Raw genomic sequence first — 13,933 nt, 5'->3', positions numbered from 1 at the left:
TCATTTGTAAGCAGGAGGGACAACATCCACAACTTTTAGAAGTACAAATGAGACAGTCCTTTACTGTATGACCGGGTGCAAGCCATTTCGGTCAATTTCCATGTAATATCAAACTTTAGAGTTACAGAACTCCCTCCCCAGAAAGCACCCTCTTAATTTTTGGTTTGATGTCAGGTGAAAACTTTTTGATTTGACCAGACCTTTTAGCTTTGAATTCATGTTAGGCTGCCTGCCTGCTTTGATTTGTTTGGATACATATTTTTTAATATCATAAGCTCTACAAGCCAAGGCTGAAGAGTGGATAATATCTTCTCTTAAAATAAATACAAGTTGTAAAGTTCACTTGAGCAACGTTTTGTAGAGTAGCTCAGAAGCACACATAATATAAAAACTGCTTTTCTGGATCAGACTAAAGTCCATCTAGTCCAAGTGTCTGTTTCTACCAATAATTATCCAGATGTAGTGGTTCCCAAACTCCCACCCCCCAACAGACTACTTGAAAATTGCTGAGGGTCTTGGCAGACCACTTAATATTCTTCTGCCTGTTGTAGCAATTGCACTGCATTCTGCTCGATAGTATATGGCTTTTAATTGTAATTTTAATTACAAGTTGAGTTCCATAGAATTCAGATTGTAATGCAATCAAATAGAATATAATAAATATTCAATGCAAGGGATTTGCCATCTCCTGTCTTCCACCACACATCTACAGACATGCCGCAGACCACCTGAATGAAGCTCATGGACCACACTTTGGGACCCCCTGCCCTAGGAGGTTTCCAAGGAAGTTGGGGACCTTGGCACCCCCTCTGATGATGAATTTCATGTCTTGATTACGCGTTGTGTGGAGACTTTATTTTGTCTCTTTAGAACCTACTACCCATCTATTCCACTGGGTTACCATAACTTCTAGTGTTCTGAGAAAGAACAATGTCTTTGACATCATGGTGTTATGGGCCAGGTGGCCAATCAGATCGACAACTGCAGAAAGAGACATCAATGACATCAAGGCAGCCTTTGTTTCAGAGGATATGGACTGATGAGGTGCCTTCAGAGAGCAAACAGCCAAACAGGTAAAATACATTGTTGTTGCTGTTTTATATGACAGAAAATAAACACAAGTTCCACATATTTACAATAAATTAAAAGCAACACACAGAGAAACATACACTGTATACTGTTTTTAAAAATACTACTGTGTTTAACACCAAGAGATTTCCTATGGCTCTGTTACTGAGTTGTGAATTTTGGTCCGTTAACAAATTAAACCAGAACTGTCACTAGACGCTAAAAGGATGAAACTGAGGTTATCATACTTTGGACACATCAAGAGAAGACATGATCCACTAGAAAAGACAATAATGCTGGGGAAAACAGAAGGGGGTAGAAAAAGAGGAAGGCCAAACAAGAGATGGATTGATCCCATCAAGGAAGCCACAGACCTGAACGTACAAGATCTGAACAGGGCGGTTCATGACAGACGCTATTGGAGGTCAGTGATTCATAGGGTCGCCATAAGTCGTAGTCAACTTGAAGGCACATAATAACAACAAAAACCTTTACAAAGAAAATTTGTCCGTTAACAAATTAAACCAGAACTGTCACTAGAAGCTAAAATGATGAAACTGAGGTTATCATACTTTGGACACATCATGAGAAGACAGGATCCACTATAAAAGACCATAATGCTGGGAAAAACAGAAGGGAGTAGAAAAAGAGGAAGGCCAAACAAGAGATGGATTGATTCCATCAAGGAAGCCACAGACCTGGACTTACAAGATCTGAGCAGGGCGGTTCATGACAGACGCTATTGGAGGTCAGTGATTCATAGAGTTGCCATAAGTTGTGATCGAAAGCACAGAACAACAAACATTTACTGATTTGCCTACAAGGAAGTACTCTACACTGCAAACTAATAATGCTTTTGGACTAGTTTAATTATCAATTAATTATTTTAGGAGCGCTAGTGTGGTGAAGGTGCTGATAAGTCGATTAGTGATCCCTAAACACAGAATTACAGTTCCTAGGTGTCTTTGAAACAGAGATTAAGTAGGGGGTTCCCCCCCACCTCTTCCCCTTCCTCTCCTCTGGATATTGCTTCAGGTGTACAAGATCCTGTAGGTCTCATAAAAAAAGTGTCCCCCAAATGCGTATTGGCATCAGGCTGAACAACCTCAACAGTGACAAATGTGCAGGTCAAAAGGAGAATGAAGGCACAGTTTTGCAATTTAAAACTGTTTTTGTTAGGAAATCATAAGCTGGAGCTGTAACCTTGACACCCTACTCTTTATGACATTCCTACTTCCTTTTCAACTGCACACAGACACTTTCAATTCCTTCTGATGCATACTACCAGATAAGACTTTCTGCATCTCCCAAGACATGGACCACGCCTTTGACAATCTTCACTATCATCATTTTCATGTTCTATAATCTCGTTCTGGAAAAAAGAAACAGAAAATAAAACTGTGTTATAAAAAGAGAGAGAGAGAGAGAAAGAGAAAGAAAGATCAGTCTCTCCAGTGACCTTCATCTCAAGGAAACCGTACCCTGGGTAAGCTCCAGATCCCTTGAAGTCTCTCATTGGCTGCTCAGAGATAGGTGTGTGTATCACAGTATAGTCCTAGCTATGTGAAGCTGCTGTTTAATCTCTGTTTTCTCCTTCAGCCTCCAACTACAAAGAATGACTTCTACAGGCACAGCTGAGAAGAAAGAGGGCAAACAGCAATCAAAGTAAGAATGAAAGGTGTTACAATCTAATGCAATTATATAAAAATGTACTAGATGCACTAGAAAAGACAATAATGCTGAGAAAAACAGAAGGGAGTAGAAAAAGAGGAAGGCCAAACAAGAGATGGATTGATTCCATCAAGGAAGTCACAGACCTGAACTTACAAGATCTGAACAGGGTGGTTTATGCTGTTGGGGGTCACTGATTCATTGGGTCGCCATAAGTCGTAATCAACTTGAAGGCATATAAAAACAACAAAAATGTAAGGTGCTGCCTGAATGAGAAATCATGATGGATCTGTAACTGCTTCCTCCATAATGGCTAGTAACTATGTCCTAATGTCACAACATTACGTGCTTTCCTACCCCTGTCAATGGCAGCTAATGATGGGGAAGTGAAGTGGCCAGGCACACACCCTAAGCCACGATGCATCCAGTTCTGGACACCGCCCTTGGGGAAGAATGCAGGCAAACTGAAACAGGTTCAGAGGAGAGGAATGAGGGTGATCAGGGAAATGAAAGCAAAGCCCTGTGAAGAGAGAGTGAAAGAAATGGGCATGTTTAGCCCTGAGAAGACTGAGGAGAAATATGATAGCACTTTTTCAGTCCTTGAAAGGTTGTCACATACAGGAGGGCCAGGGTCTCTTCCCAATCATCCCAGAGTGCAGGACACGGAATATTGGGCTCAAGTTTTTGGCTGAACACCAGTGGTACATTCGAGTGGTACGGCAATGGAACCCATGACCTAGGGAGGTGGTGGGCTCTCCAACACTGGAGGCATTCAAGAGGCAGGAGGACAGCCACCTGGATGCTTTAATTTGGATTCCTGCATCAAGCAGGGGTTGGATTCGATGGCCTTACAGGACACTTCCAACTCTACTATTCTAGGATTCTGTGATGTCAGGACACAGTTAAGTTGCGCACAGTGGCAGTTATAGAAGGGGAGGAGGAACAATAACAAACAGTTGCTGTTGCTGGTGGCAGTTCTGTGTATAATATAACGTCTGATCCCAGTTGAAGGTTCTCAGAGGCCCTCAGACAGGGAACCTAAATGTTTTGCAACATCTGTTTTATTCTTTTATTTATGTAATTAATTTATATGCCAACTGCCAGTGTTCAGGGCAGTATAAAATAAATGGGTAGAAAAGGGCAGAAGAGTACAGGAAAAATCTCTTTTTTGTTGTTATACCCTCTCCTCTCTCCTACTTCTATAGAGTAAAATAAAATAGAACCATCACCAGTAATCATCAATCAATCAATCATTACTATGGGCAATGATCAGAACATCATGAGAACTACATAAAGCATGTTTTATATATTTGGAAGAATATGTCAAATAGAGTAAAATAGAGTGAGATAACATTAAAAAGATGTGTTTTGTATTATCATTTATTAAATTTCTATCCAGCCCTCCCTCCCAGGAGTCCAGGGTGGCAAACAAGGAACAAAACTCTAAAAAAAAAATCTTAAAAATGTCTTTAAAAAAATATTTTAAAACATCTTAAAAAGCAATTCCAACAGAGATGAGGGATAAGGTCTCTACTTAAAAGGCTTGTTGAAAGAGGAAGGTCTTCAGCAGGCACCCAAAAGACAACAGAGATGGCGCCTGTCTAATATTTAAGGGGAGGGAATTCCAAAAAGGTCAGTCCCACCACACTAAAGGTCCACTTCCTATGTTGTGTGGAATGGACTTCTTGATGGATGGTATCTGCAGGCGGCCCTCACCTGCAGAGCACAGTGACCGACTGGGTATATAAGGGGTAAGACAACCCTTCAGGTATCCTCTACCTATTCGTGTGCTATAGCTATGATGAACTCATGCCAGTCTATTCTACATTGATAGAGAAACCTCCATTCATGTCCCCAACCCTCACCTTCAGAATATGAGAGAGGATGTCTTGTATCATTTAGCCCTTGGAACCGGGACTCACAATTTACCTGCCTTGTTTGGAGACATAAAGGTAAGATAACAAAAGGTGAGCTGGAAGATTCGTACATTAAACTCCATCTCTTATTGCGAAAAGCTGGAAACACAGGAGAATGTACCAGTCCATCACTGGAGCAGACCACAGGACTGGAGCTCCACAACTGCCTGGAGCTTTTTTGAGAATTGGATTTGGGAGAGGAACCTGATAGTCTGAGGATGGAACGACTGTACATGCCACAGGAGGAAAGGAGTTCCCACTGAGTGCCTGCCCTCCCCTTTGTAATATGTAGGACGGATGAGTTTTTTGGGACCAGCCCTGTGTTTTTTGTAAGCTGGAGTTGAGGATATCTCATGCCTAACAGATTGCTAAATTATGCCAGTTGGACCTTTTATTAAAAACCCGCAAGGAAAGAGGTGCTACAACCTCCCACGGAAGGTTATTTTGTGGCTACTGAAGACAGGAAGCTTTTTTTCCTATTGAGTAACTTCTTGTCCTAAACTCAGTGGCTAAAATGAAATCTTTGTCAAAAGACATTCCTAGCATTTGTTTTCATTTTTGGATTACAAATGCTACATAATGTTAGTGTCTTACTGATTACAGTTTTGAGCTTTTCATCATAGGATGCTGCAGTGTGGTGGAAAGAAACAGAAAGAAACAGTCAAGCAAAGGAAATGGTTCAGCCGGCTCTCAATGCTGCCCACTGCCATCTCTTCTGCTTTCTTATTTCTTTTTATTTGCAAAGTTCACACTGACATCTCTCTTCTCATTAAGCTTGCCAAGTGTTAATCCAACGTGAGGTCTGTACCAGTCCTCCCTGGTGAGGTGCATCTGTCTCCCTCATTATTGACTTTCAGGAAGAATTTAAAAACATTCCTGTTTACCCAGGCACTGGATGGCTGAAATACACTGTCCCTGGCAGTCCTGTCAGTGACTGAAATGATATTTTTCATTGCTGTCAGAATGTCTGAAACTGGCTTTATAATGGCTTTATAAAATGTTTTGTCATTCATGTGCCTGCCGCCCTGGGCACCTTCAGGAGAAGGGTGGAATATACATATTATTAATAATAATATATTCATTTTATTCACAGTTTACCCTAATATATGCATTTTTGCATTTTATTTTAATTACTTATTTAAAACATTTGTATACTGTTTAATCATTTGCATTTCTAAACACTGTTTGGCTGCAGAAATGCATTGCAAAATTGAGATGAGTTCAAATTTTGAAGGGTGGTTGTGTTTCAGAAAGAGTGGATTTGATAGATGTGTCTTTAAATACAAACAGAATCGAATTCACCCTAATAACCATTAAGGTCAGCAATCTTTTCCAGAATAGCTTTCTCTACCTTTAGCAGACTGAGTAATATTCTTACAATCTCTCTCTCGGTCTCTCCTTTTTAAATGCCATCTGCACTAGTTTGTATGCACTGGTGGGAGCCCTTTGCGAATGAAAGCTTTTATCATCTACATCGCTAAGGAGTTGGCCATTGGGAACCCAGGTTCAGACTTCCCCAATCTCTGTGCAGCAACAGATCGATACGCAATGTACAAAGCCGGTCCTGTGCTGGCACTTAGCGTAAGTCCACAAGTCGCTATTTTGTTTATTTTTTCTACATGTATATCTCATCTTTCTTCCAAGGAGTTCAAGACGGCAACTTTGCTGGTTCTTTTCTCATGTACCCTCACAACGGCCCTGTGAGGTAGGTTAGGGTGAGCTTCATGGCTGAGTGGGGATTTGAACCCTGCTCTCACTGGTCCAATCCCCTTATCTACAATTGGGGGGGATGTGGAAGGGTGATATTTCTTTCTGGCAGGAGGCCCCTAGTACCAAGGCATTTTTAAAGTAATGGTTGTATGGCCAAATGGACACCCAGTCCTAGCTTTTGGACATCCAGTGGACGCAAATGGACACATATTTAATCAATGAACCAAGAACACAAATTCAGATTAGAAGCCACTAACTAGAGGTATGACATTTTTAGTGAAATCAAATAGAAACAGTAGAACATAGGGGCACATTACGCAATCATTCTTAGGGTTATTGCAAACTACCAGTCTTTCTGCAAAACTTGTTAACAAAGTATCTCTCTCTCTCCCTGTACACTGGGATGTCTGGTTCTCTCTCTTTGTTCTGGTTTTGATAAGAATTCTGCTGCAGCAGGGCATGGATCCTAAGCAGCAGTTGTTAATTTTAATGTGTTTTGTTCCATGTATTTTTGGGGTTGGGTGGGCAGGCTAGTAAAAACTGTGCTAGGCTAGTAACTTGTGTAAGTGCATTTAAGGGGGGCTTTGTCTGTTTCTTGTGTCTTTTCAGCATGGAATAGGGATGCCCTCCATCGCAATCATGTTGCATGAGGTCATCAAACTGCTGCATCATGCTAACTGCTCCAACGTCGTCATTATCCGCATGGGCACATCTGGTGGAATTGGTATTTTCCCTTAATTCATTCCCTCTCCCTTTAAAATAAGTAAATAAGTTGATGGCTGCGATACTTAGATCCCATCTGCACTATCAATTTAAAGCAGTATCATGCCACTTTAAACAGTCTTCAAAGAATCATGGGAACTATAGTTTAACGAGGGTGTTGACAATTCCTAGGAGACCTCTGTTCCCCTTATAGAGCTATAATTTTCAGAGTTCCCTGGGAAGTGGGATAGATTGTTAAACAACTCTGGAGACAAAAGTAGAATCAGTCGGCTCGGTCTATCATTGGCTCCACCTGCCATTGGTTCTGGCTCTACCTACCAGTCCTGACAGGCACCAGACTCCATGGGGAACAACCAGCTGTTAAAGGCCATTAATCCAGATTTTTGCATGTGCACACTTGCAACAGCATAATAAACTGGGGAGCTAATCACAGCTGACTCAACTTAATCAACCGCTGTTTGGGCATGACAACAACCATGTTGTGCCAATATAAAAGATCAATAACACTTTTTTTCATTGCTTTACAAACCCATACAAACTCCTAAATAACAATGAATACCATGAACCACCAACTACAGATCACTGTTGTTGTTTTAAAAAAAAGTCTGTTTCAACAATGAGTCTCAAGTTCACATGATTTTGCATCAAATGGAGATGGTGGAAAACTTTATATATATATATATATATTTAAAACCAGGTTTGGAGCCAGGATCTGTAGTGATCACCAAACAGGCTGTAAATGCCTCCTTCAAGCCTCAGTTAGAACAGACGGTCCTGGGGAAGTCTGTATTTCGCAACACAGACCTGGATGAGAAGTTGGCTGATGAGCTACTAGACTGTGGCAAGGAACTACATCAGTTCAACACAGTCATTGGGAACACTCTGTGCACTCTTGATTTTTATGAAGGTAAGACTTCCGCACTGATGTAAGCAGCAAAGAGGCAACAAACGAATCAAGCCACAGAAATAGGGTTAGGGCTGGCAACAGGGTACGGCTGAGATGCTTCATAAGGTAATAAAGGACCAGGGCAATGTGTGGTTTTGCTGGTCCCAGGCACTTCCTCCCCATCTGGATTTAGGAGCATGAAGGACCAAGGAAAAGTGTTGGGCGTGGAAGCATGCGCAATTTGTGATGTTGCACAATGTCAGGACTGATCCAGGAGCATGTCTGTTAAGGCATCAGCCTTCAGTTCCAGTTTCCCTGCCTTGTGAAGCTGGAGCCATCATGAGATAGCCTTAGCGCTAGTCTTAAAGTGGGAGGGTTTTTAATCGATTGGATTTTCCCGTTTTGTGAAAAAAGGAAATCTGTTAAAACAGGAGGTTGCATTAAATGTATTTCTTTATCTGTGCACGAGAGAGGTTGATAATATAGGATACGCTACTTGCAGGTCAAGCTCGCCTCGATGGTGCAATCTGTTCATACACTGAAGACGACAAAATGAAATATTTAAAAGCAGCTCACGAGGCCGGAGTAAAAAATATTGAGATGGAATCTGGCACTGTTGCAGCCATGTGCAATCTTACCGGCATCAAAGGTAAACGGCGCACAGGCAATGCTGCTTAATCTACTAGAACCTTGTCAAACTTCATCAAATGAATTTCTGCCTGTCAAGCGGCTATTTAATGAACAGTTCCTATTAGGGTGATACCTAGATTAGGCCAAGAAAAATATCACAAAATAGTGTCTAGGCTTTTGAGCTACCAATCACTCTTTTTTTTGCATTGAAAAAAATAATTGTATTGAGTTTCCAGTAGCAAAACAAATCAATAAATATAAACAAAAACCACTTTCAGCATCCTAATAGGATCTAGGATCAAACAAACATGCTAATGAAGCAAAGAGAGAACAAATGGAAGGATTGATAATACTCAGAAATACAAAAAATTGAAATACAATATTTTAATTTTTTGTCTCGTAAAAATTCAATCTTTTCTTTACATTTTATTTCCCCACAGAATCATTCTGAGGTATCGGGTAGTTTCAAAGTCACTCCAATCTTGAAATTTAAAGGCTATATAAATTTCTTATAAAGAGTTCCCTAGGTTGCATATCTTGTTGGCATTTCTGCGGCCCCGGCTTCTTCATTAGCATATTTAAATAAAGTCAGACCCAACTAACAGTAAAATGAATCTTTTTTTATATGCCTCTATATAAATGAAGTGTGTGGGAGGGAGGAAAGAAATAATAGAATCACAGAATCATAGAACAGCAGAGTTGGAAGGGGCCTATAAGGCTATCAAGTCCAACCCCCTGCTCAGTGCAGGAATCCAAATCAAAGCATTTCCGACAGGCGGCTGTCGAAGAGCCCACTACTTCTCTAGGTAATTGGTTCCATTGTCTATTCAAATGGAACCAATGGATATTCATATATGGCTCTTTAGATACAGGTATCAGATTGCACCATACTGGGGAGAAAATGATGGTCTGATTCACAGAAAATGCTGAGCCATGGTTTGTTTAAGCCAAGTGTGAGGAACCAGCAGGCCGGATCAAAAAGTAGCCATCCCTTCTTGGGTCATTTTTGACTGGTGGGAGACTTGCTTGTCAATCACCTGATGATGAATGTTGTCAGGTGGATCTGAACCTCCCAGCAATCGATGGAGAGAGCCTGATGGAAATAGACAAGGGAGAGTGCTTGGTATGAATATTTAGTGAGAGAGAGTATTGTTGCTTATTCGTATGTATGTAGATTTGAATGGTTCGCATGGTGTGGACATGTGAGTCTGCTGGTGCTTTTAGGATGTGAGACTGAATTATGTAAATGATTGCAGAGTGTGATTTGCGGTGTGCTCAAACAGCAAGCTTGAGTGTATTGGTTTGGACTGTTGATATGTTTGATGAATGTCAGTGTGTTGATCTTGTAAGGGTGTGCTCGAGCAAACTGAATATTTCTAACCGTAGTTAGATGAAATTCTGTTTGCTACTAAGAAGGGGGCTGGCTGTTTTAATTGTTTTGCTTTTTACTATACAGTGATGAAGAAATGAGTTGATTTCTTTTGTCTCATCTACCATGTTTAAAAATAAGACTGAGTTTTTAAACTTGATTTTTATTTTAAAAATTCCTTGAAGCCTAGGGGATATTTTGTTCAGTCTACTCTGTTATTATTTTTTCTTGTTCATTTTTATATGCAATGGTTATAGTAAATGCTGATACTAAAGAGGATGTTCAGTTATTAATTGTATTTTAAATATTGTGTTGTGGGTTTTTTTTCTATTTGCTCTTTAAGGTGTTTTAACTTCTGTTGAACACTGCTTAGTTTCATTTAAATATAAGCAGTATATAAATTGTCTAAATAACTGAATAAGAAATAAATGTGGCCAAGTTTAAACACATGCAAGCCCAGTTACAAAAGAACAGCCCTTTCCTGATCTTGCATTCCGGTCTTGAAGATCTGCAAGAGGCCAAATTGTGTTTTCATGCTATCAAGGATTGTTAGCAGTAGCAGTAGATTTTTCCAAATGTTTCCAGTTGTTGTTTTTTTCCTGTGGGCCATCACATCTCTGATCACAGCGGCGCTAGGCAGACAAGCGAAACTAGCTGTAAGCTTCTTCATCCTCTTGCGTTATTTGAAGTAACTTTTTGGATCCTTTCCCGTTTGGTTTGATAAACCTGTAGGTGCCGTGCTATGTGTCACACTCCTGAATCGTCTTCAAGGGGACCAAATTACCAGCTCTCATGAAGTACTGCTTGAATATGAGGAGAGACCACAAAAACTGGTGGGGCACTTTATTAAGAAGCGTCTCGGGAAAAAGTGACATCTCCTCTTCAGACTTCTTGCTTTCAGTAAAATCTGTGTGTTCCTTCACAAATACATGTTGAAAATGTGCCTTGTGATTTTTCCTGCATTCAATAGCATTGCAATTCATACTTCAGTGCCCAGCACTGCAATTTCAAGGTGCAATATGATGACCATAAATTAAATTTTAGATGATTTGCATTATTTGTCACTTATACGTAAATTATGATATGCATGCATTTTTAAAGAAACTCTGATATCATAGGATTTGGTATTAAGCATTAACGGAGAAGCTCGCATGCAGCCATATAAACAACACAAGAGATGAAACAACACAAATCCCCTTTGAGACTGATTGGTTTCCTTTTATTTTATACGTTAACTCCAATCCAGGAGAAGCTAGACCCCCCCTAATCTTTTGGGAGGGATTCTTTGTCTTGATACATTTGATATGCTTTGTTTCTGTGCCTCTTGAAGAGCTTGAACTGGCCGAGGAGCCAGGGGCGCTGGGTTCAAATCCTGCTTGGCGCCTTCCTCTGTTTCACCCTGAGTGGTTGCTCAGGATCGGAGCCCAAACATCAGCTCTGAAGAGCTTCTGCCAACACCTGCTACAGCACAGTGGAGAGATGTGCCTGGCTGCTGTGGAGCCAGAGTCTCTGGGTTTGAATCCCACTGTGTGTTCTGGGAAAAACAGATAATGGAACATGCCGTGATCACTGGGGTTTGATGCTGTTGGGATATGTGGTCCAACTCCGACTGGTGGGTTGAGGCTGCATGGGGTTAAAAAGGGTAGCTAGAGAGGAGACTTCCTGATGGCTAGGCTAATACCCATCCTTTGATCTCCTGCTGACTCTCCCTTCCTGCTAGACTGATATGCAGAGGATGCTGATCACATCTCCTTCCTTCCTTCTTCTTTCTCTTGAGAGGGAGAGCAGACATCTCTTTTTCTCTCGCTCTCCTCCAAGCATGAGGGCAAACACTAGCCTTAGTGTTTGCATCTCCAACTTAGCTAGTTAGCAAGATGTCGAACTCTTTCCCTTCAAATATGTACTTCCAGAAAAAAAGTAGTTATTTCTTATTGTAAAGCTTAAAGTCTCAGTCTGACTAATTCCAGGGAAGGTGTAATCGTTAGCAAAGATTCAAACACACAAAGAGTCACTCAGATGCTCCATTTCCAATTTTGCTACTCCGCAACAGATACCGTGCAACTTCTGTGACCCACACACACACACACACACACACACACAAAGCTGGCAAGGGGAGAACCTATTTGATAACACTATCAGTGGCATCAGTCACGGTGGATAAGTTCTACCTCTTATATCAGAAGCAGTCTGGCTCTGAATGCCAGTGGCTAGGAGGAATCTCAGGTGAGGCACGCTGTTGTGCTCAAGTCCTGCTTATGGGGTTCCCATACGGGCATCTGCTTGGACGCCGTCGGAACAGGGTCCTGGATTAGATGGGCTCCTTTTGGCCTGATGCCAGCCAGATGTTCTTAGCCAAGGGTGGAAGTGGGGTGAAGGGCAGGGGTGTAGTCGTCTGGGGGAGGGGTCTTAGACCCCCTTACTTTTTGGGGAGCAAATTAGGATAGTTAATGGCTTTGCAGTGTGACCAGTAGAGTAATACCTCAGGTAACAAAGTAGATGCATTCCTGGACATTACTTCTTTAACAGAAACTTTGGTACCAGAGGTAAGAATAACATGGAAAGAACAGGGATAGGTTCCTACACCCCCTCGTAGATGGTGGGAGCAGCTTCAACAAGGGCTTTAAAGGGTGTCTACCTGGCCCTCCCCCTCCCTTGAATTATATTGGATTCTTCCCTCCCCAGCCCTGGGCAAAAGCAAGAGATGGCTTTAATGCAAAGCAAAGGCACAGGCTTGTCAGTTGATTGATAGCAAAGCAAAGGCACAGGCTGGACAGTTTCACCTTAAAGCAAAGGCAGGGTCCTGAAAGTTTATCCATAGCAAAGCAAAGCTGGTTAGTTTCACCTTTAAAAAGCCTTTGTTGAAAGGAGCTTCATTACTGGAGGATTCCTTAACAGAGGTATTACTGTATTTAAAAGAAAGTGCTGGGTGACCAGAACCATCCTCCTTTTTCTGCCCCCCCCCAGTTGCAACACACATTCCAAAGTCAGCCCAATAGGTGAAAATGACCCACCATGGGCAGTGGATTCCTGAGGCTGCAAACAGACCCACCACAGCCCTCTTGGTATATGAACACCGTATTTCCTGAAACCAAAAGTTTTACCTCAGTCCCCACCCACCCCTCTCTCTGCAATCCCACCCACCCAAATCCGCACCAGCCCCTCATTCTGCAATCCCGCCCACCCAAATCTCTTCTGGACCCTCATTCCTTAGGGTTGTATGAGGGAAAGGGGGGTCACTGGGGGGCAGATTCTAGCAAAACAAAAAAGATCCAAGGAAGGACAAAAGCAAAATCAGAACAATATGCTGCTTATATAAAACAGATGGAATACATGTGCCAAACAGGGATGGGTGAGAATTTAGATTCAGTTCACATTTCAAGCCAAATTTATCAGATCCATACTTTCCAAAACAACATGAGAACCAATATACAGACAGCTCTCTTTTTGTGGGCACTGACCCCTCCCAGTCTCCCCCGAGGGTTCCTGCTCCACCATGGTTCTGGGCTATTCCTGAATGCTGCCAATTTCGGGGGGCTCTGGATTCTCCTTGACCAGATCCCCCTCAGAAAAGGAATCATCTTGCATGGATGTGACAGCATGGTTCTTTCTGGCAAGACACCCTGAGTTGAAAGGGCTGCTTATGACCCTGTGCATATCAGTATTCTACCACTGTTAAATTTTTGGTTGATATCTGCAGTTTGTCAAATTCTAATGAACATATGTTTAACTAGGGGCTGAAGCCCCTGCATGCTTTGTCCACCAACCCCAACCCCTAACTCCAGGAATGGTACCCCTAACTCCTCACCAGCCACACAGGACTGGATGGGATTCATGGCAGTGAGCCACAAAACTTCCATGGAGACCGTATTCCAGTACCTGTTCCAGGCCATAATGTGTTTTCCCAGCAACACTGGTTGTCGATAAGAGTTAAGTATGGTTCTGCCATTGAAATGATCTTGC

The 13,933-nt window shown here is 41.8% G+C and overlaps 1 protein-coding gene across 4 annotated transcripts; it reads left to right on the top strand.

Annotated features, from left to right (window-relative positions):
• The first annotated feature begins 1,002 nt into the window (after positions 1-1,002).
• On the top strand, positions 1,003-10,995 carry LOC133374250 (uridine phosphorylase 1-like). 4 transcript variants are annotated; one of them, XM_061604908.1, is made up of 8 exons: positions 1,003-1,073; positions 2,668-2,733; positions 4,574-4,691; positions 6,078-6,236; positions 6,975-7,089; positions 7,786-7,995; positions 8,477-8,623; positions 10,706-10,995. In XM_061604908.1, exons 2-8 carry the CDS (start codon positions 2,684-2,686, stop codon positions 10,843-10,845), a joined length of 939 nt encoding a protein of 312 aa, XP_061460892.1. In that variant the 5' UTR covers positions 1,003-1,073; positions 2,668-2,683; the 3' UTR covers positions 10,846-10,995. The 4 variants fall into 4 exon arrangements, with proteins under 4 accessions (XP_061460892.1, XP_061460891.1, XP_061460894.1 ...); XM_061604907.1 differs by lacking the exon at positions 1,003-1,073 and adding an exon at positions 2,504-2,554; XM_061604910.1 differs by lacking the exons at positions 1,003-1,073; positions 6,078-6,236 and adding an exon at positions 2,504-2,554.
• The last annotated feature ends 2,938 nt before the right edge of the window (positions 10,996-13,933 follow it).

This window comes from Rhineura floridana, chromosome 21 (assembly GCF_030035675.1).
Source record: "Rhineura floridana isolate rRhiFlo1 chromosome 21, rRhiFlo1.hap2, whole genome shotgun sequence".
NCBI lineage: Eukaryota > Metazoa > Chordata > Lepidosauria > Squamata > Rhineuridae > Rhineura > Rhineura floridana.
This window is presented reverse-complemented; position numbering and strand designations above follow the sequence as displayed.